Below are 20,625 nucleotides of genomic sequence, written 5' to 3' on the forward strand. Positions count from 1 at the left end.
AGTTTATTCGTCTCATCTCTTCCTGCAATTATTCTATCAACCCCTCTGTTTTCCCTCCCACCCCCTCTCCCTCCATCCGGCTGCTCTCTTCCCTGCAGGAGCGTCAGATCTGCAAGGGGCAGCAAACCACACGTCACCCCACGACACGCGAGGTACTTACCAAGAATGTGGTTCGTGGGTTCCAGTTTGACATGGTTTTAGTGCGACCCGGCTCCCGACTTAATTACTTTAATGTGTTACCGCATCACACTGTTGGCTACCAGACAGTGAGCTTGGGGAAAAATTAACTTCACGGAAATAAAAACGGAGAGAAATGTTTCTTCCGCATGATGCTGTGTTTCTAACGCCACTTCTCGAACACCTTCAAGCGTTCAGCCTCGATCGCTTAGCTGTGCCCTCGATGGCTTAGCTGTGCCCTCTGTCACCACACCCCAGCACCCCCGCACACCACGGCGGATGGGGAGCCACGGCGGACAGAGTGGACTTCTCCAGAAGCCCGAAATCACGCACCTCACCACGGGAAGGAGCTGTGACAGGGTCCAGTGTCAAGCCACCTGTGAGGTGCACTGTTTTCCCACAATCTAAATCGTTTACAACATAAACTTCTCGAGATCATCGGAGGCACACTTCGGTGACGCCACCTTCCTCAGCCACCCAAACCCTGCACGTTTTCACGGAATACAGACCTTTGGGAGGTGTGAGATTGACTCCATTTTTAAGGCACCATTGTACTGGTAAAATCCCCAAAGAGTCCGCATGGCACAGCATTGAGAGTTTACTAGGTTCTGGTCTTAGGTCGTCAATAGTCACTTGGAAAAAATGGTTGTTAAAAACCTGGAAGAGAAAACAACCACAGAGCCAAGGGTTAATTCCTCGGGACTATCACACGACGCCGGTATGAAACGTTGGCACAGCTTCCAAATGCAACAAATAGGTTTCATCGAAAGGATTCCGACACAGCCTGGCACCTCAGTGGATATCGCCAAAATGATCCGGTTCAAGAGTCGATCACTGTGGCCGCTTTAATGGAAAGATAAGCGGGTGAGTCGTGTACATACGAAAGCACAAAACGACGTCAGTGACTTTAGAGAAGTAAAGGGACAGTCGGTGCCGGAAGAAAAACACTCATGAAGGAAGACAAACCCAAAGCCAGGATGGGCCCTGGAAGGTCAGTGGTTTCTCCACGTCCACGGCAGGGACCCACGGCCTCACAGCAGATCATTTAAGAACCTCACTGTCTGGCTTGGAACACTCTTCCTAAGCTAGGATTCCTGGCTCCCTCATGTACAGAATATTTTTCTGGAGGCAGCTTAATTAAAATCAAAGCAGAAACGCACACTCACTCTCGTTCTTCTTCGGGTTACTTCTGGCAAGTAGCCCTAATTCTGCTGCCTGAGATCTGCCTCTGAAAGGAGACTTTATGGAGCAAAGGATCAAACTTCGCCCTCCCGGCGAGCTCTTCCCTCTGTAGCCCAATTCAAAACCACACCTTCCCTCCCACACCCTGGCCTTCCAGCCTCCTCTGGTCCCTTCCCTGCTGTGTCTTTCTCCTTAGCATTTGACACGTAACTTTCTATTGATTTACTTCCTTCTTCTCTACCATCACCCATTAAAATATAAGCTCTGTAAAAGCAGGGACTTTTGTCCACGTTCCCACTGTCCAGAATAGTGCCTACATTAAATGCCAGTGGGATCTAATCTCACATGCACGTGCACACACACACACACACACACACACACACACACACACAGATGTATATATTAAAAACCTGGAATTCTGATGGCAGAATTCGTTAGCACCACTAGACCCTGTGAGCATGGGCACTGAGGAATCTCCAAAACCTATTAAAACGCATACTCGTGTGCACATACTTCAGAAGAAAACCTAAATCAGTTTCTTCAAATCCATCAGGGTTCATGTCCCACATGGCATAGAAACGCTGAGCAATCTGGTCCAAAACCTGTAGGTCTCAGAACTAAAACCTAGAGCGGTTAACCTGCTGGCCCAAGGCTGTGCAGCTCAGAGCCAGCCTTGAAAGAAATAGAACCAAGATTCTTTATCTAAACAATACAATTCACAGACACAGATGATAGTCATTGTCATCAGTGGATCCCCAAACACACAATCTGTAATCTCACCGTCCTGCTAAAGGTTGGGCATTTAAAACACAGTTACTTGCTTCATCTGTTGGCTTTAATGTTATTTATTTATGTCTTTAATAGTTGTGCCATGAAGGAAAGCCTCGAGGAAAATGAAAATGAAGTTTTCATTATCATGAGCAGTTATGTTCTCAAACATAATATTCTAAAGCCTTCTCCGATGTTAAGAGAATTATGTCTAATTATAAATACCTACCACCTTAGAACATCTTGAAATCTCACTACATGCGGGGGGACCTTGAACCTGCCCATCTAAGTCCCGAGAGGCCAAGGCATACAGTCCAATCCACGTGTGTTCTACACCACGGGGCCAAAAAGGGTTCGTGCGGAACAGAAAGACTGAGCGTTTTATCCTTCGTAGAAAGGGTAAGAAGAAGCAAAATGAAAAAGAAACTGTAGCTTAAAAAAAAAATCAGAGAAAATATCCTCCCCGCCCCCACCCCCAATAAGACTTCTTTATTGTGAAACCAAGCTACTGTCACTGGAAATCTATCCCACAAGACACCGGTATCTGGGCTGAGACTATCCGTAATTAGTATGTCACATTCTAACGGTACAGATTACGATTATTTGCAGGCATAAAAATGTGAGTCCTCTGTGGAGACACTGAGCACACCGGCATCTCTCTTTCGTTTACTGTATAAATACCAGGGGAAGGGGACACCGTTGCCTCTCAGAATGACGACAGGGTAACATTTATGCAGATAGATGGGCAGCTGGCATCGCCACATCAGCTGCTGCTGGGACAAAGGGAAATTCTGGCCAGCGTGCAGCAAGGTAACACTTACCAGTTTTGGGAAAATGTGCAATTACCAGAATGCACGAGGAAAACCCCCAAAGGTCAACTTAAATAAAAAGGCTTTTTAACGGATGGTGTTATGACCGAGAACATCAATCGCAACCCTAGAAACCACCGTGGAAAGCATCACTCCGTATTTTTTTTTTTCTCACGGGCCAGTTGTTCTCCAAATAAATCAGCAGTGATGTAAAAGTAATTTACGTTCTAAAGAAAACCTATGTAGAAGAGAAGAAACACCGCGATCACAACCGTCTTCCATATCGTGACGTACATCTTATCAAATCGTGAATTAAAAAAAGACCACGCCGAATGACTCTGAAACGCCCACGCCTGTATTAACAAATCCAGGCTTCCTTAGTTTAAGAAACGAAAATGGAATTGACTTTTGAACCGTTCATTAAGTTCCCTCACAAAAGGCCATTAACTAAAACACACACTGGGCAAGAATGTGGCTTTGGACTCTCCCGCCATCTGTAAGAGGACACTCAAGGTAGAAACACGTGCCTCAGGTGTGACTTCCACAGGTGACTTCCTCGACGGGGAAGGGACATTACAATCTGAAAAGCCCATCGGGCCGTAATGACAGTGACTTTACATTAAAAGGCAATTTCGTCTTAAATTCGCGAATTGGAGAAGCAGGCTCCTCCCTTCGTGGATGAAAGCCAGTGACAAAACGCAAGCGGACGGGGTGGGGGGACACACTGGAGATGGGAATCAGCTTTCCGCCTTTTTCTCGGGCGTTCGAACTATAAACACATCACTCTAACACCTGCCAGCAGGAGAGGACCAGGCTGCCATTGCAACGCTGACGATGCGTGACTCACGAGCATGTTGTGTCAAAGATAACAGGAACCAACAGGGACACTGAGGTGGCCACGGCCAACAGCACAAGGTGGATCAGAGTCACGGCAGAGGTCGCTGCGGCAGACCCAGCGGGCGTCTGGACCTTCTTCCCGGCCACTCGGGGACACCAGCGTCTACATTCTGCGCTCCCCGAATCTCTGCTGCAACGGGAGGCAGGTGACCGGCCTCATTCTCTATGACCAGTGACAGCAGGGCTGGCGAGGAGGTGCCCTCCACCGGGCGCAGGGGTGCCGCGGCACACCCCTGCAACCGCGTATTTCATCCGGTCGGCTGTGAACAGCAACACGGGGGCTGAGGTGGAAAGCAAAGCGGGAGGCTCACCTTGGTCACTGATGCGGGACAGATATGGAAGGGCTCGCTCAAATTCACTGTTTCTAGCTTCATCCCGACCGTGAAGAAATGGCTTCTCAGATCTGCATGATCCTGCAGGGGAAGCGACAGAAAGGCTGAAAAAGCGGCCGTGTTGTGCATGAACTCGGGCACTGTCTGGACGCCCTCCTTAGACATTTTATTGGGTAACTAAAATCGGATTGAAACAATTAACCCTCCCCCGTTGCAAATTTCTCATTATTGCAAGATACAGCGGATTTAATTATTTTCTGTGGGCTAAATTGCTTTTCCGAGGGAAGGAAACAAGCCTTTGTGGCCATGCTTGAATTTACACTAAGCCAAAAAAAAAAAAAAGAAAAGAAAAGAAAAAGGAAAAGAAAAAAATCACACGGCACTGCTTTGATCTTCCCAGGTGCTAGAACGGAAGCTCAGCCGAGTAATGGGGGCCATCAGTCATCTGAAACACACAGCAGGCACATCTTCAGCAAACGTGGCCTCGTGCTTCTGGAGGTAACTCCCCAGGGCTTCAGGGAGACCCTGTGGGTGACACGGCCTGTCCCCGCGTCCTGTGCCTGAGAGCTCACAGCTTATCAGTTCCTGGTGGTCAGCCGCCCATCTGGGGAATGTGTGCCTGTAGAGGTCCAAACAGCTCTGCCCGCGATCGGAACCCGACTCCGGTTCCATCAGGATGAGCCACAGCCCCTGTTTAATAGGCGTCTGGCAGTTTTAAAACCCACTCACGGCAACCTTCTTCTGTGTGCGAGACGGAGCTCCCCTGCCTTCTCGAGCAAAGAAATTTCAGTGCCCGCTTTCCCTCCACGGCAACAGAGGAGGCTGGCTGGACTCGAGATGCCAGGATTTATCTGGCCGAGACGGAGGTCACCTCCTAACTCACGGTCCGTGCAAATGGTAGCAGATAAAGAAACGTATCTGCAGCCCGTCCCTGGGGGAAATAATAGCTACAAATAAATCCTACCATTTCTAAATTCATCAACTGGGTGAGAAGCACCAAACCTATCTAGGGATCTACTACTTGCTTCTATCTGAAGACCTTCAGGGGTTTTTTAATTAATTCAGAGGTGTCATTCCTCGGGCAGCCCTGAGGATCGGGCAGAGCCCCGCGGGGCTCGGGCTGCTCCCCCTGCAAAAGCTGGTCAGTGCCGTCGGTGGAGGGCACGAGACCAGAGAACCGCTTACAAACCCCCGCCAAGCCACTGCTCTACCAACGAAGGTGCAGGCTTTGAACACCCAGAGACCACAAGGACCCCGTCTCCTGCCGTCACCGCAGTCTGCAAAGGTATCCGTACCCGGTGAGGGCTCAAGAAATGCTAGGTCTGGAGGAAGCAAGCAGTGTCACATCTGGCGGCGGCAGGGGTGAGGGGTTGATCCACAGGCAGGGATGTGTCCAAAGTGCAACGGCGTAGGACAAAAACTCAATGCATGAACTAGCCCGTTCCCAGCCTTTATCAATTCCTCCAGAACTCAACGATCACGCTGTACAGAGATTAGATGCATATAAGGAAAAACACAAGGAAACACCCCTCACATGCAGGAGATGATTTTTATGTTTTTATGTTGAAAATATGGCGTTTATTTTTAATGGTGGCTGGGAAACTGGCTCAGGGGGGAAAAAAACCTCAAAAGACACCGTATAGAGAGTTAATGCATATTAACACATAATAATTCAGATCGACCACAGTGCCAGGGCAAAGCCAGAAAGCACGGGGGATGACAGAAAAGCAGTAACCCTGAACCACAAAGGACGCGCTGACACCTGAATAACAAGATCAAAAGTTAACGTTCCTGTCGGACATCCATATCACCCCCACCCCCAGCATCTCACTACCAGTGGGAACGCACGCACATTAGTGAACTGTGCAGATAAACACTTTTCCCCTTTTAAGTTCAAAAACCCTTTCCCCTTTTGAAAAAAACGAATTATTCCAAAACCGTAATATAACACAACTTTACCTGAATATAGTCAACAAGTTGAAGCAGTCATTCTTACACGGCTTGACAATACAGAACTTTCCTCAGGAACTAATGACACATTGGTACCTTGAACAATGCGGGGGTACAGGGGAGACAACGTCCTGAACAGTTGAGAATGGGCGCGTAACTTCTGACTCCCCACCAAAACTTAACTAAGAGCCTCATGTTGACCAGGAGAACCCTTACCGATTCCATAAACAGTCGACGAGCACATATTTTGTACGTTGTGTGCATGACGTACGGTATTCTCACAACAGAGTAAGCTAGAGAAAAGAAAATGTTAGGAAGAAAATCTTAAGAGAAAATACATTTACGGCACTCTCCTGTATCTATCGGAAAAAAAAATCTGCATGTAGATGGAGTTCAGGTCAATGCTGTTCAAGGGTCGACTGTTTAATAAATGGCCCAGACGAATATAGTATTTTCACAGACGTTCTGCTTCTCTCTGCTATCAGATGTCCCTCCCTGTTGCACCGTTCCCTCTCATTACTAGAGATGTGACTCACCAACAATAGAACATTTATAACTTGTGGCAGCCTCCGCCACCAGATCTGCTCTCTTTGCAATTTCCCTCTATCACCTGTTTTCGCTTCCCCTCTGTTTCTGCTGCGAGGTTCCTGACGACATTCTGGGCTTCTGGTCTACCTGCCATCTTCAGCCTTTCTTGACTTCAGCTGTGTGCCCACGCTTTGCCCCATATACTTCTGTCCCTACCTTTGCTCTGAGTAGAGGCAGCTTTCTCAGGCAGGGTCGACACGGGACTGCCAGAACCCTTCTACATCCCAGGCTCTCCGTTTGACCTTGACCATGGACTTGAAGTCTTTAGCCAAGTTTACACTCACCCTATATCTACCGGAAGGTCTCTCCATCACAACTCCTGATGCTGAGAAGTCTATGGGACCTGTCACCCGACACTGCTAGATGTCCCTTAACAGGTGCCTTATGTTACACACAGTTGTCGGGTGGGACCAGGCAATGGCCGCTTTTCCTTAGAAATAAAGCATCAAGGCTTAGGGCAAGAATTTGCTCCTCAGATAACCTTCTCCTTTGGCACCTGCGGCTGGTGTTATAAATGTTCGTTGTTCATGATTTCTGCGTCTACCTCATCCAACCGTATCTCCAGGTAAAGAGGGGATCATTTTGTGCAGATATCACACACTCTGTTCCCTCTTTCCTGGAGTGGCCAAGCGCTGTTCAACCACTGAGTGGTGTCATCCGTAAAAAATACCATTCACATCACAATCACACATGGCCAAACGGGGGACAAAAATAAAATGTTAATGACATTAGTATTTTTTAAAATAATTAAAATGGCGTTCTTTCTCAATGATATGAAAATATTTCTTTAAATGTTTATCTGTTTTTGGGAAAGAGAGAGTGAGCAGGGGAGGGGCAGGAAAAAAAAGAGGGGGACAGAGGATCCAAAACCCAATGTGGGGCTGGAACTCACAAACTCTAAGTGAGACTATGACCTGAGCTGAAGTCGGATGCTCAACTGACTGAGCCACACAGGCACCCTGCCATTAAAATATTTTTAAACAATTTAAAAATGATGCTTAGTGAGCAAAGGTTTACAAAGAAGTCTTTCATGGTCATCTAGGGCTTGGATTTCCTACATCGTAAACTATTTTGACTAGCTTTCAATTACATGCAAGCGCACAAAATTCTTACTTGTGAAATGCATCTGTTTTTGTCCCAAACTATGTGAAAATCCTTCAACCCTCTCATTTAATATACTGGAAAAGGAACCCAGATATTGTGATGGGTACCTGCATTCGAACACAGATGTTTATATTCTGGTCTCGAATATCCACATCTATCCAGAAGAGCCTCTTAAACTTGAAGTCTAAATTTCAGAAACAAGCCCAGAAATTATACAACACATTTCTGTAGCCACAGCCCTACCCTTCACTTTCTTAAAGTCACTTTTAATCAGTAGTTAATCAGTATTAAAAAAACAAAAACAAAAAAAGAGGGATGCCTGGGTGGCTCAGTTGGTTAAGCCTCCGACTTCGGCTCAGGTCATGATCTCACAGTTTGTGAATTCGAGGCCCACATCAGGCTCTGTGCTGACAGCTCAGGGCCCAGAGCCTGCTTTGGATTCTGTGTCTTCCTCTCTCTCTCTGCCCCTCCCCTGCTCACACTCTGTCTGTCTCTCTCTCTCTCAAAACTGAATAAATGTTAAAAAAAATTTTTTTAATTTTTTTTTCAACGTTTATTTATTTTTTGGGACAGAGAGAGACAGAGCATGAACGGGGGAGGGGCAGAGAGAGAGGGAGACACAGAATCAGAAACAGGCTCCAGGCTCTGAGCCATCAGCCCAGAGCCTGACGCGGGGCTCGAACTCACGGACCGCAAGATCGTGACCTGGCTGAAGTCGGACGCTTAACCGACTGCGCCACCCAGGCGCCCCTAAAAAAAATTTTTTTAAAGGAAAGACAAATCTTCCAATGTCTAAAATCCCACCCATTTCGAAGGTAAGTCAACACAACAAAGTCTTTTACATCCAGAAGCAAAGACACATAAGGGTTATGAGTTTGATTAGGACCATATATACACCGCTCTAATGTTTATGTTCTTCATGAACCATGATGTCATAAAATTTATACTACAAGAGGCAGAACAGTGTCTTCTCAAAGACTGAAACCTCCCACGGGCCCCTGGAGACCTTGAAACAAACATGACACGAGGCCATGTGTTACGTGCAATACTTCCCCGTCAATGCATAACTCTCTCATTTATGTTCCACAGTTCACCCAACTAGGACCCCAACAAGCATTTATTGAATTAAGCTGAGGAATGTCCAAAACTAGATGACTTTTTGATATTCATTCCAATTTCAGAGTGTAGCATTTGCTCAATAAGCGTGCATTAGACATTGCCAAAGTACCACACATGCAGAGATGCAGAGAACACAGACACACACACACACACACACACACACACACACACACACACATTATCAGAGGGAGAAGGAAAAAGACAAAGAACAGCTATGGAATACCCAGGCTTAGAAGAAATTTCCAGAATAAGCATTTTTTCCTGCAGCATATAAAAATCACCACTGCTATGATGATGGCAATCTGAGGGTTTCCAGGGGTGAATCTTAATTTGGAATATGAATATGACTCGGGAGAGTAAAGAAAAAATTATGGGAAAGTGGCTTGGTAAATTTAGCTCAGGAGGCTGGACCTTAAAATCCCAGATTTAGGCATGTCAGTTTGATCCAAAAAGGCAAAAGAGTCATTGATACTCCTAAAAAATACTGAGTTATTTTTAAGATAATTAAAGAATTCAACGGCAGTAAATTTCCAAAATAAGACAACACACAGACCTTCCGAGCTCTGTGTGTGTGTGTGCGTATATAGGTACATTCATATTGGTATATGAGGAAAGGTACTGATACTCTCACTGAAAACCAAATTTAATCGCCCCCAGACCATTTACTTGAGGCTGCTAATGCAGTCAGAGTACATGCATTCATTTTCGCAAACACAAGCTAATCATTCTCGGTGTTAAAAAGAGGGAGAGCTCCTGGCCCCTGAAGATGATTCACAAAACCGATTATCTACCGAGAGATAATGGAAAATTCACTGTGCTTTGAGAGATGCATTCTGGCCTCTGCAAAGCTCTAGAGAATCATTCACACCTCACAATTATTGGATCAAGAATGATGTTATTCCTGAAATCAGGAGGGATTACTAAATGCTCAGTACATTCACAAATATGCCTGTCACAGTCAGGAAATACTGTTTATTTAAATGTACTGGAGTCCACTGAAATTGCTTACAGAAAAACTTTCATTCGAAGAAATGCTGGTAATGTCACTCCCATTTACACTCATCGCTACACATTTTATTCTCGCCCTAAAGTAGTTTTCTATTGATCAGAGATAAAATGCCATTCATTTCATTGGAGGACTGTCTTACCAGCCTACCTTAACAATCGCTCTTCAGGGAACCTTATTTTCAGCCGCACGACAATGTAACAGAGATTATATATACATCAACTTCTGTTCCCCATCAGTTTCCTTGTCTCTGGAACCCAAGAGCTTCATGCTTTCCTACTAAAGATGCAAGGACTCTACACCGAAAATCACGGTTTGGCACATAATATCCATCAGGGAAACAGGAACAAGGCAATATATTGTAAATGCCCCTAAGCACCTCCTCGTATTATCATTCCCCCCCTCACAAGAGATGATGGGGTAGTAGCCATCTTACAGGGAGGAAATTAAGACACAGAGAGGTTAGTTACGTCAGCAAGGGCACGGAGCTAACAAGAGAAGCCAGATTCAAATTCAAATGGTCCGACTACATCCACGATTAGCTTCAGGTGATACAACGGATTGGGAAGCAAAGGCCAAACGGGATCTTTTATTTTCTTTATTGTTAATTAAGTAAACAAAAAAAATCCGTTAGAGCCTAGAGGCTCCTAAAATTTTACCTCAAAGACAGATATTGCCAGGTTTTATTTCTGTTCTTGATTTTTTTTTAATCTTTATTTTTGAGAGAGGCGGAGCACAAGCAGGGGAGGGGCAGAGAGAGAGGGAAACACAGAATCCCAAGCGGTCTCCAGGCTCTGAGCTGTCAGCACAGAGCCCGATGTGGGGCTCGAAGAACCTTGAGATCATGACCTGAGCTGAAGTCGGACGCTTAACCACCCAGGCACCCCTTTTTTTTGGTTTTAAAGTTTATGTATGTATTTTGAGAAAGGGACAGAGAGAGGGAGAAAGAAAATCCCAAACAGGCTTTGCTCTGTTAGCGCAGAGTCCGATGTGGGGCTCGATCCCGCAAACTGTGAGATCATGACCTAAGCTGAAATCAACACTCTGATGCTTAAACCGCTTAACCCGCTGAGCCATCCAGGAGCCCCAGACATCTTGCCAGGTTAAAAAGTAACAGCTCTTAATACTGATCATTTCCTTAACCTCCAATTTTCACTGTTAATTCATCACACTCTTTCAGCGGCTTATGAAAAACGTGTGTCCGAGGCTTCGGACACTAAAAATTACCCTCGAAGTATTTATATACACTCAGCCTTCATCCAAAATTAGCAAATGATTTTTACTAACTGCTTTCGTGTGTGCTTTAAGCAATGAGGATTGAAGAAGCGTGTGCTGCAAAATGCCTGTGGTGCTTTCCAAGGAAGCCATCCTTCATCGATGCCTATTTTATCACAACATTATCAACGCTAACCCAGACAGGTTGGTCTGATAAACTTGGTTAACCCGGCAAACGTTCCTGGCTGATGAATCTCAATCCGTCAGTAGTATTTTAAATACTACGTGTTACGCGTGAATCTATACAGAATGAAGAGACAGCAGATGGATGAGGTGGTTCCTGACCAAGTGTAACGCTGGGGGTGGGGGGCGCCTGGGTGGCTCGGTCGGTTAAGCGTCCGACTTCGGCTCAGGTCACGATCTCGCGATCCATGAGTTCGAGCCCCGCATCGGGCTCTGGGCTGACGGCTCGGAGCCTGGAGCCTGTTTCCGATTCTGTGTCTCCCTCTCTCTCTGGCCCTCCCCTGTTCATGCTTTGTCTCTCTCTGTCCCAAAAATAAATAAACGTTAAAAAAATTTTTTTTTTTTTTAAAAAGGTATAATGCTGGTAAAAAGAGTGGACAAACCACCAGTGCATTTGGTTGTTTGGCTTTACGGTTCGGGCTTATGTCTCATGTTTTTCACCCGACACACTGAGGTCAGAGCATCCCGACCTCGAGCCAGCTCAGAGCCTTCCCCGAGGGGCGGCAGGTCCACGCCGGCCAGCCACCTCTTCCGACGCCAGCCTCTGACACAGTCCCTGCCTGGGAACGATCGCTACGCCTGGAGAAAGGCACGACCTGCTCCCGAAGAATCAAACACAGCTAGTTAAGAAACACCACCGCACGGAGCGGTCTTAGTATTGGCCATCCGTGAGTAAGCACCAGCCCAAACTTCTCTGGCACAGTGATAAAGCTTCAGGGCAAACCCTGGCGCTCTTCATAAAACAGACAAACGATTCTAAGTATTGATCTACGCAAGGAGACGGAGCATACGGGAAGCAGGAGACAGAGGAAAGAGAAACTGCCACCCTTTCAGGTCCCACTCGTGGGCCACATTCCTGTTTGAACCTGACTCCTCTCTCTGCAGTTATGTTAGGGGCCTGAAGAGCTGCAGGTTATGTGGGGACCACAGACTCCCTAAAACAGCCGATGCTTCCCCCCCCACCCCTGCTTCGTTAGAGAAATACACCACCCGCGAGACAACAATATGAAGAATGTGGCAGCGGGGAGAGCGAGTTCAAACTAATTAACACAATGCAATTAAAATGCACTTGGTGAGGATCTCCACGCAAGAAAAGCGGTGAACTGCTCCCCGTGCGGAAACCAAACTCCTAACCCAAGTCCCGCGGTCAAACGCCACGGGAAATTTTCCAGTGGCGGCAACGTGGGCCTCAATCGTTAATTCTAGGGTGCTTCCTTTTTCGCTTACGTTGGATAGGACATAAAATGGACAAAAAGCAGCCCTGTGGTATGGCCCTGCCACATTTTTTTGAGCATCCACATCTCTTAGTGTATATCGTACCTACACAAAAAATACCGCACGACGTCATTTTCCCAGTGCCAACATGCCAGCATTTGGGGTCCTCGGGGAACTCCAACATTGCATATGCCCGTTTTCAAAGGCCTGGGTTAATTTACATAATTTCTAAAAATAGGCTTCAGTGAAGTCAAAGGAAGGTTTTAATTAGTATTACATTCAAATTGATATATAATGAACTACGGTTTAATTCCTTTCCTCGTATCAGCATGATATGCCATGCCGGAAGAAAAAAAAAAGATCCAGTCCAATTTATCATACTGTTCCCCCTTTTCGTTTTACCGGTGATCCGGTGCTCGCGTGTTCATTAGGAAATTACTCTCATTATATTAGTTTCATCTAAAAATGGACAGGAGAATGCCAACATTTATTAAATCAATAGCATTATTACATTTTAATTCCACTGCGCTGAATTAAATTTGGCCAATGAAATATTTATAACAAAAATGTAATAAAAAATCTGGGTGCGGAACACTAATAAGCATTTCCATTCTTTACTTACAGCTGTAAGCAGCAGCTTTATCTACTATCCATGCAGTAAATCAAGCTGAAAAATAGTAGCGACGAAATGCAGTATTATATACTTCAACCTGAACCACAGGATGTACACCACGTAACTAGGGCAGACCTAGCTTCTCACGAAGTCCAAAAACTGGCACACTAGGTTGTTTAAAACAAACAAACAAGCAAGCAAACAAAAAAACCAGAGCATTAAGAATGCCTTTCACTGGGGCGCCTGGGTGGCTCAGTCTGCTAAGCGGCCGACTTCGGCTCGGGTCATGATCTCGTGGTTTGTGAGTTCGAGCCCCGCGTCGGGCTCTGTGCTGACAGCTCAGAGCCTGGAGCCTGCTTCGGATTCTGTGTGTGTCTCTCTCTCTCTGCCCCTCCCTTGCTCATGCTGTCTCTCTCCGTCTCTCAAAAAAATAAATAAATGTTAAAAAAAAAAAAAAAAAAAAGAATGCCTTTCACTGATTAACATTTAGCACCAGAAGAGCATCTGCAAGAAATTCAACCTCACTTAACAGCAAACCGTGGCTGATTCTGGGTGAAGGTCACCAGTGACAACAGCGTCTCTTCTCACACAGAGTTCATCCTCTCCTGGTAAGCAGGGGCGTCTCTTCCCGTTTCCACAGCAACGCCGGGGACAACCTTAGTGCCCTGGACGGAGGAAGAGTGTGATGGCCACTCTGGGCGGGGGTCCAAGCTTGGCACCCCACTGACGGAATGCGTCTGACAAAAACACTGTGGGAAGCCCCCACATGCAACCAAACCGTTGTCATGGAAATACGACCGTGGCCCTCGATGGTCCCCACTTGGGTAGGCACCACCCTTCAGAGAGAGGAAGGACAGCCAGTCAGGAGCAGAACTTTCCCTCAAGGAGGGCTGACTTTGTGTCCCGACTCTTCTAGACCCGGAGAGCAGCTCCTGGAACACGGGGAGGGGGGAGGACGCCCAAATTTTTTTTTAATTTTTTTTAACGTTTGTTTATTTTTTGAGACAGAGAGAGACAGAGAGTGAGTGGGGGAGGGGCAGAGAGAGAGGGAGACACAGAATCCGAAGCAGGCTCCAGGCTCTGAGCCGTCAGCCCAGAGCCCAACGCGGGGCTCAAACTCACAGATCGCAAGATCATGACCTGAGTTGAAGTCGGACGCTTAACCGACGGAGCCACCCAGGCGCCCCGACCCCCAAATTTTTACGTGCTCGTTTGCCAGGCAGCCTGGCGCGGGCCTCGTAACAGTTAAAGTCTCAAGTACCCTCCTCAAATCCCGACTGTTCTCGACTTCTGCTGGTCAACCTGTTTCCCAAAAGTATCCGTTCTCTAGGCTAGGGCTTCTCCACCTCAGCACTGTTGCCATTCGGGGACCAGACAGTTCTTTATTGGGGGTGCCGTCCTGTGCACCACAGGCTGTTCACCTTCATCTCCGACCTCTACCCTCTGGACACCGGCAGCGCCCTCCCAGATGTGACCATCAAGATGCCTCCGGACCCTGCCAAGTGCCCCCTGGCGGGCGAATTCTCCCTGGTCGAGAACCACCAGTTCAGACACGGTTGCGAGAGAAGCCGGGTATGGGGGAGGGGACACCTGCATGTGTGGGCTCCTCCCTCTTCACCTTCCACGAGCCCCCCCAGAGCCCCTTGGTTCTCTCTGCCTCTGTCTCCAACATTAAGCCATCCCGGGAGCTTTTCAGTCTCTCGGTCTGATGAGCCATACAGACCATCCCTCTTGGTTCGGATTCACTCGATGCTGGAAATCCCAACGTGGCATCTACACGGCAAATCCAGCATCATTACTTACCCTCCCAAGGCCACCACTCTTAACCCGCCTCCCTTCCTCCACGGCAACACCGGGTTTGTTACTTTTAAGGAGCATGCTATCGCCTCACACCCACAGACAAGCGGACCGAGTTACCCAGCGGGTGCTGTTCCCTGAGGAAAGCTTTACCCACTCGGCCGCCTTGACACGCCAAGACCAGGAAGCCCTACTTAAGATGAAATGAACCGTAAGGAAACCCATCCTGTCCCTAGTTAGGGAGCTCCCGGGGATCGGCCACTCGGCCTGGGTTAAGGGAGCAGCAACACCGTCCTACGGGGCCCAGGTTCCTTCCGTCCCTCTCAACACTCTGTGTGAGTCCCAGGACTCTCGGCCAGAGGGGATAAAGTGCAGGGGAAGAAGAGAGAGCCACCTCCTCCCCACGTCTCTTCTAGAAACCACGCGGCTGGCTTCCCCGTGGATTGTTGACCCAAACTGGCCATGTGCCTCCTCCCAAGCCAATCACTGTCAAGAAAAATGGGGCCACTCCTCCTGGTCCACACCAGCGGTGGTTCTTCCACACGGGGAGCACCGCCGCACTCTGGAGTACCAGCATCTGAAAGACGTGGGGGCACTTGCTAATCGTGACAATAAAGAATCATCCTGCCCCAAGAGCCTCCGTCCAAGGTGACGAGTCACTCGACGCATTCCAGTTCACCTGGGATACTTGGCAGGCAATCCTCAATGCCCTCGGGATTGATTTTCTCGTTCTCTGCTGCAATAATACTCACTGGGCTCAGCCTGTAAACACCCTTGTTTACTTCTTAAAGACTGTCCGAAAGCAAAAGGAAAAAATATCTTGGCCCCAGGATTCAGACAGGTCTGTGTTTGCGTCCTGGAGGCACCACGGGCTCCCGGCCCAGGGTAGGACGAGAGATCAACGTGTCTGAGCCTGGAGTCTCCCCGAGTGCACGGACCAAAGGTGCCACCAGCGAGCTGCGAAGACACTGAGTGGGCACGTGGAGAGTGGCCGGTATCGTCCCTCCCACCCTGCGGGGCTCCGTAACCAGAAGCCACCATCAACACGGCAGCCAGCTGTCACGGGAGAATGACAGCGCAGTTCCTGTCAAGTATCCACAGTCTCACTTGCGCTTTTGACCCTGTGCTGTCCGTACCCCACCCTGCCGGGTCTGAAAGGAGTACCGTGTATTCCAGAGATGCTCCAGAGGTGTGCGCGTCCCCACCCAAGACCAAGGGTTTGTAACGCTTGGGCCTTCCTCGTTCAGCAGCCCCCCGCCCCCCACCGATGGCCCCGCGGCCGGCTCAGAAACAACGGAGGCCCAGGGAACGGACCCATCTGTACGAAATCACAACCGGAATGACTAAATTTTCTGAACTCCTTTGCAGACTGGAGTTGAGTATGAATGAATTTTCCTTTAGGAACACGGAGATGCTAGGGGCAAGAATCAGTCCTGCTGGGACCCAGAAATCGCACCAGCAACTACACGCGGGACGTGCTGATAGATGTTAAGAAGTTTTAAGTCGGGCTTCTACTCTTCCAACCTTATTCGTTCTTTTTTTAAAAAAATTTTTTTTTTTAATGTTTATTTTATTTCTGAGAGAGAGAGTGTGAGCAGGGAAAAGGCAGAGAGAGAGGGAGACACAGCATCCGAAGCAGGCTCCAGGCTCTGAGCTGTCAGCACAGAGCCCAACGCAGGGCTTGGACCCGTGCACCTCGAGATCATGGTCTTGAGCCGAAGTCGGACGCTTACCCGACCGAGCCACCCAGGCACCCCATTCGTTCCTGTTTTTAAATGTGAAACACAACATGGCCTACTCTGGAAAAGTGAATCTGATTTGTTTATCCTACTGGTTCTAAGTGGGGCTGGAGACAACACTGGAGGCAGATGTTCATCTCACCCTTGACTTCGTGCCATCCAGACAAGGAAACTCGGGAGTCAGACGGCTGTCCCAGGAAATAAAAGGAAGCCGAAAGATCCCCACGCTTTTATTTACACCCACAATACACACGAACCCCTCAGGGCAGGTGTTCAACTTATTGAAAGTTGGGGCTCCGAAGCACGGTGTGCTGGGGCCCTCCTGTTCCAGGGACTGTAAACCCCTGACTGCAAGGACGCCTCCTTCTATCCGACTCCTTTTCTTGAGACACCGCGATTCGTAAATGCCTGTTCGCAAAAGGCACGTGGAGATGAAAAGTCCAACCTAACCTACAAAGGATCTCTGTGTATATTTAGAGGAGAAAAAAAACAATCCGTACGATCTGATTGTGGCTGATTACCAAATCGTCTGCAGAACCAAAACGCAGAAACCACTTCTTACTGATTCTTCACGGGGAGTGGCACGGAACATCTGAAGAAATGAAACTACGACATGACAGTCGCTTTGAAATGCTTCTGTTTTAGAGAGGCGTGCGCCACCCCTGCCCCGTATCCCGCCACCAATTCCCAGAGTCCGTGCGAATATTACCTTGCCCTGCCCGAAAGTGCCGTTAACCGGCGAGAGCGCGCATCATTGGCGGCGAACAGAAGCCATTTGGGAATGACAACTCGCGGAGCAGAGAATGGAAAGTTGACTCGGTTCTTAAGTTCTTCTTGCTTCGAATTAAAAGCGAGCCACTATCTAGCAGACTGCAGGCAGCAGCTCTGGGGCCCTGGTGACGGAGCAACCTTTAGAGCGAACTCTGTCCCGGCCTTGCGATTTTTCCGGTTACAATATTGTTTGACCCAAGTTGCCTTACCTTAGGGCATCTCTCCCAAGACTTTCTCTGACGCTCAGTGGAGCCAGATGGCCCCCATCATCCTCTTCCCGTTGTGTAAGTCTTGGGCTGCGGTTCACGAGCCTGGGGCGCAGGAGGAACGACAGAGAGCAGGCCCTCCTTCCTGTTTCTATACGTCAGACAGGACCGCACTTCTCTGCCATCTAGCACCCCAGAGAGGCTCCGTTTCCAGAATCCCTCTAAGTCTTTAAAGAAATGAGAACGGCAAAGGAGGGATACCGCACAAGGCTTGCAGAAGCCTGTGCCTTCACGCCCAGGGGTGCGGCGAGGGAGCCCCAAGGTAGGACAGCCTGGAACAGGGCGCCCAGCTACGCCCTCGAAAGCGGAGTCAACCGCACTGACAGGATCCCAGGGGGCAAGCCATCAGTCTGACAACAAAATGACCCTGCGTCTAAGACAGCCCTTCTTTAAAAGGGACATTTGGGCTTAAGCGGATGAGAACACGTTCGGTATCACGACACTCACTCTGCCGTGTGGGACAAGGGACGTCATGCCAAAGGAATTAGTGCTGGCCCTACACAGGGGGCTTAAAGCAGATTCTGGGAGAATAAAAGTAACCCACCTGAAGGGCAAACTCAGCCATGAGATTTTGGTTTGTTTTATTGTTGGTGGGTTTTCTTTTTTTTTTTTTTTTTTTTTTTTTGGTTATTGCTGCATTTAGCTGCCGAACAAGAGAAAAAGAAATCAGTCACCATAGAAACCACAACATCACAATCCAACCTAACAGAACAGCTCACTTCCTTTCTTACCCTTTCGGCTGTAGCCGATGGAATGAGAAAGAGAAGCTGTTCTCTCTTTGCCACACTTCATCTTCTCTCTCCGGCCTTTAACCTGGGTCTCAGACGCTAAAATACAGAAAGAGATGCCCTCCGACGGGTTAAATCTACAGGCACACCGACAGGTACATAATTCAAAGCCGAGAAGAGCTTAAGAAGTAACAGGCTGTGGGGACTTCAGTGTATTATGAGCACGGCCTGAACCCTCTTTACAGAGAAGAAATACGTGCGTGGAATGTCTACCTGTCGTCGTTAGGAGCTTGTGCTAAAAAACAATAATAATCCTTAGGGATCTTCTTTTACCAACTAGCTTTCCCTCAGCGGCTCCTTCCCCTTGTTTGCGAAACACCACGCTCTGGAGAGAGTGAGCCTCACTACAGACACAAGGACAGGCATAGCTTGGGACCGGACCCAACAACGCCTAGCTTATTGCTTGGCCGTTACGAAAGCCCTTTATCTACAGATTTCAAGAGCACCCTTGAACCCGAATCAGTTATGTAAACAGTTTGGGATTCTTCTAACACACGCTTATGTCGAAGAAGACCAAAACATGAGTTGTATGAGGGGCACCAAGAGACTGAGTATTTCCTCCAAGTACTCGACCAAGTATTCTCTTTTGATGCACCGTGAGTCCTGAGGACGTAAAAGCACGGGTCCCATTAACCTCATTAGCCACAGATACAGGTCAAGAATTGGCAAGGATGGAATGGGTCGCGGCTAGAGTGTCTGGGTGTGTATATCCCATCGAAAAACACATCTCTCCTCAGCTTCCAATAAAACGGGAATAACCTGCAAACATCGGCTGTCACCGAGCAAACGCCTCTCATCTACGCAGCTACTGTGCGTATTCGAGGAACGTGGCTGTGACGCTAGAAAAGGGAAGGCAACAGGCTAGAAATCCAGATGCCCAGAAGGCAGAAGCCACTCACTCAGAGCCAGCCACTGCCCGACAGAAGCGTCCTCTCCAGGACATTCCTCAAGCTCCTTGTACGCCCACGGATCGGTTTCGTGAGTCAATGACACATCAGCCACAGCACCTTACGATGCGTTACTGGAAACATCTGGACAGCTGATGAGCACCCCACACTGAAAAGGAAACTAACCCACACAACACTGGCGAGGCAATATTAAGTTGACTCCAATCATTTTCTTTTTTTTTTTTTTGACATTTATTTATTTTTGAGAGAGAGAGAGACAGAGCGTGAACAGGGGAGGGGTCGAGGAGGCAGAGTGGCAGGGGAGGGGAGACACAGAATCCAAAGCAGGCTCCAGGCTCTGAGCTGTCAGCACAGAGCCCAACGCGGGGCTCAGACTCATGAACTGTGAGGTCATGACCCGAGCCGAAGTCGGATGCTTAACCAACTGAGCCACCCAGGCGCCCCGACTCTGATCATTTTCAACGAGAAGGCACAGGGACAATGCAACTTCACCAGCAACGGAATTTCACAGAACGTGGATTTTTTTTTTTTTATGCCAAGACGTTTCCTCAATTTCAATCCTTCCCTAGTGTCCTTCTCAGGGCCCTCAACTGCCTCCTCTTAGCCTCAAACTGACACAGCGTCGTTTCAGCTGCTCACGGAAACACCAGCTCAGCTGCCAATCCACCACCGCAACAGAGCCCCCGGTCCCCTCTCTCTACGTGGTCACCGTGTCATTCAGAACCGCTCCCAGGAGATTCGCCTCCCTGACCCAACACTTAACGACCTCTCCTGAGTTTTCATTCCTCTGAGTTGATTCCTGTACTGAACTTCTTCACCAATCCGTTCAAGGATTTTAATGGCACGCTTCCGAAGTGCCAGGCGCTGCTCCAGGCCCCGGGAATGGAGCCGCTATCTGCTCTATGGAGTTTATTACGTTCTAGCGAGGGGAAACGGATCGGATGCAGACAAAGCAAATTAACAGAGACCATGTGTGGGGATCAGTGCTACGATGGGCAAGAGGAGGAGAAGGTTGGTGCTGGAGAGTATGGCTCCTCCTTGTAAGCAAAGACCTGAATAAAGCGAAGGAAGGTGCCATGCAGGCCTCGGGGGGGGGGGGGGGGGAGGGGTCACTTTCCAGGGCGCCAGGGCATCACTG

General features: G+C 48.3%; 1 protein-coding gene across 14 annotated transcripts in view; it reads right to left on the reverse strand.

Annotated features, from left to right (window-relative positions):
• The window catches only part of SFMBT2 (Scm like with four mbt domains 2), a 227,691-nt gene that overhangs the window by 82,703 nt on the left and 124,363 nt on the right, over positions 1-20,625 (reverse strand). For 12 of the 14 annotated variants that reach the window (XM_023256314.2, XM_023256316.2, XM_023256317.2 and 9 more), the window contains 2 exons: positions 4,145-4,246; positions 687-834 (listed from right to left, as the gene is read on the reverse strand). In XM_023256314.2, the coding sequence (XP_023112082.1) occupies positions 687-834; positions 4,145-4,246 (250 nt within the window). The remainder of the gene's footprint in view (positions 1-686; positions 835-4,144; positions 4,247-20,625) is intronic. The other 2 variants (XM_045060845.1, XM_045060846.1) reach the window with 1 other exon arrangement.

The sequence above is a fragment of the Felis catus genome, chromosome B4 (assembly GCF_018350175.1).
Source record: "Felis catus isolate Fca126 chromosome B4, F.catus_Fca126_mat1.0, whole genome shotgun sequence".
In the NCBI taxonomy this organism is placed as follows: Eukaryota; Metazoa; Chordata; class Mammalia; order Carnivora; family Felidae; genus Felis; species Felis catus.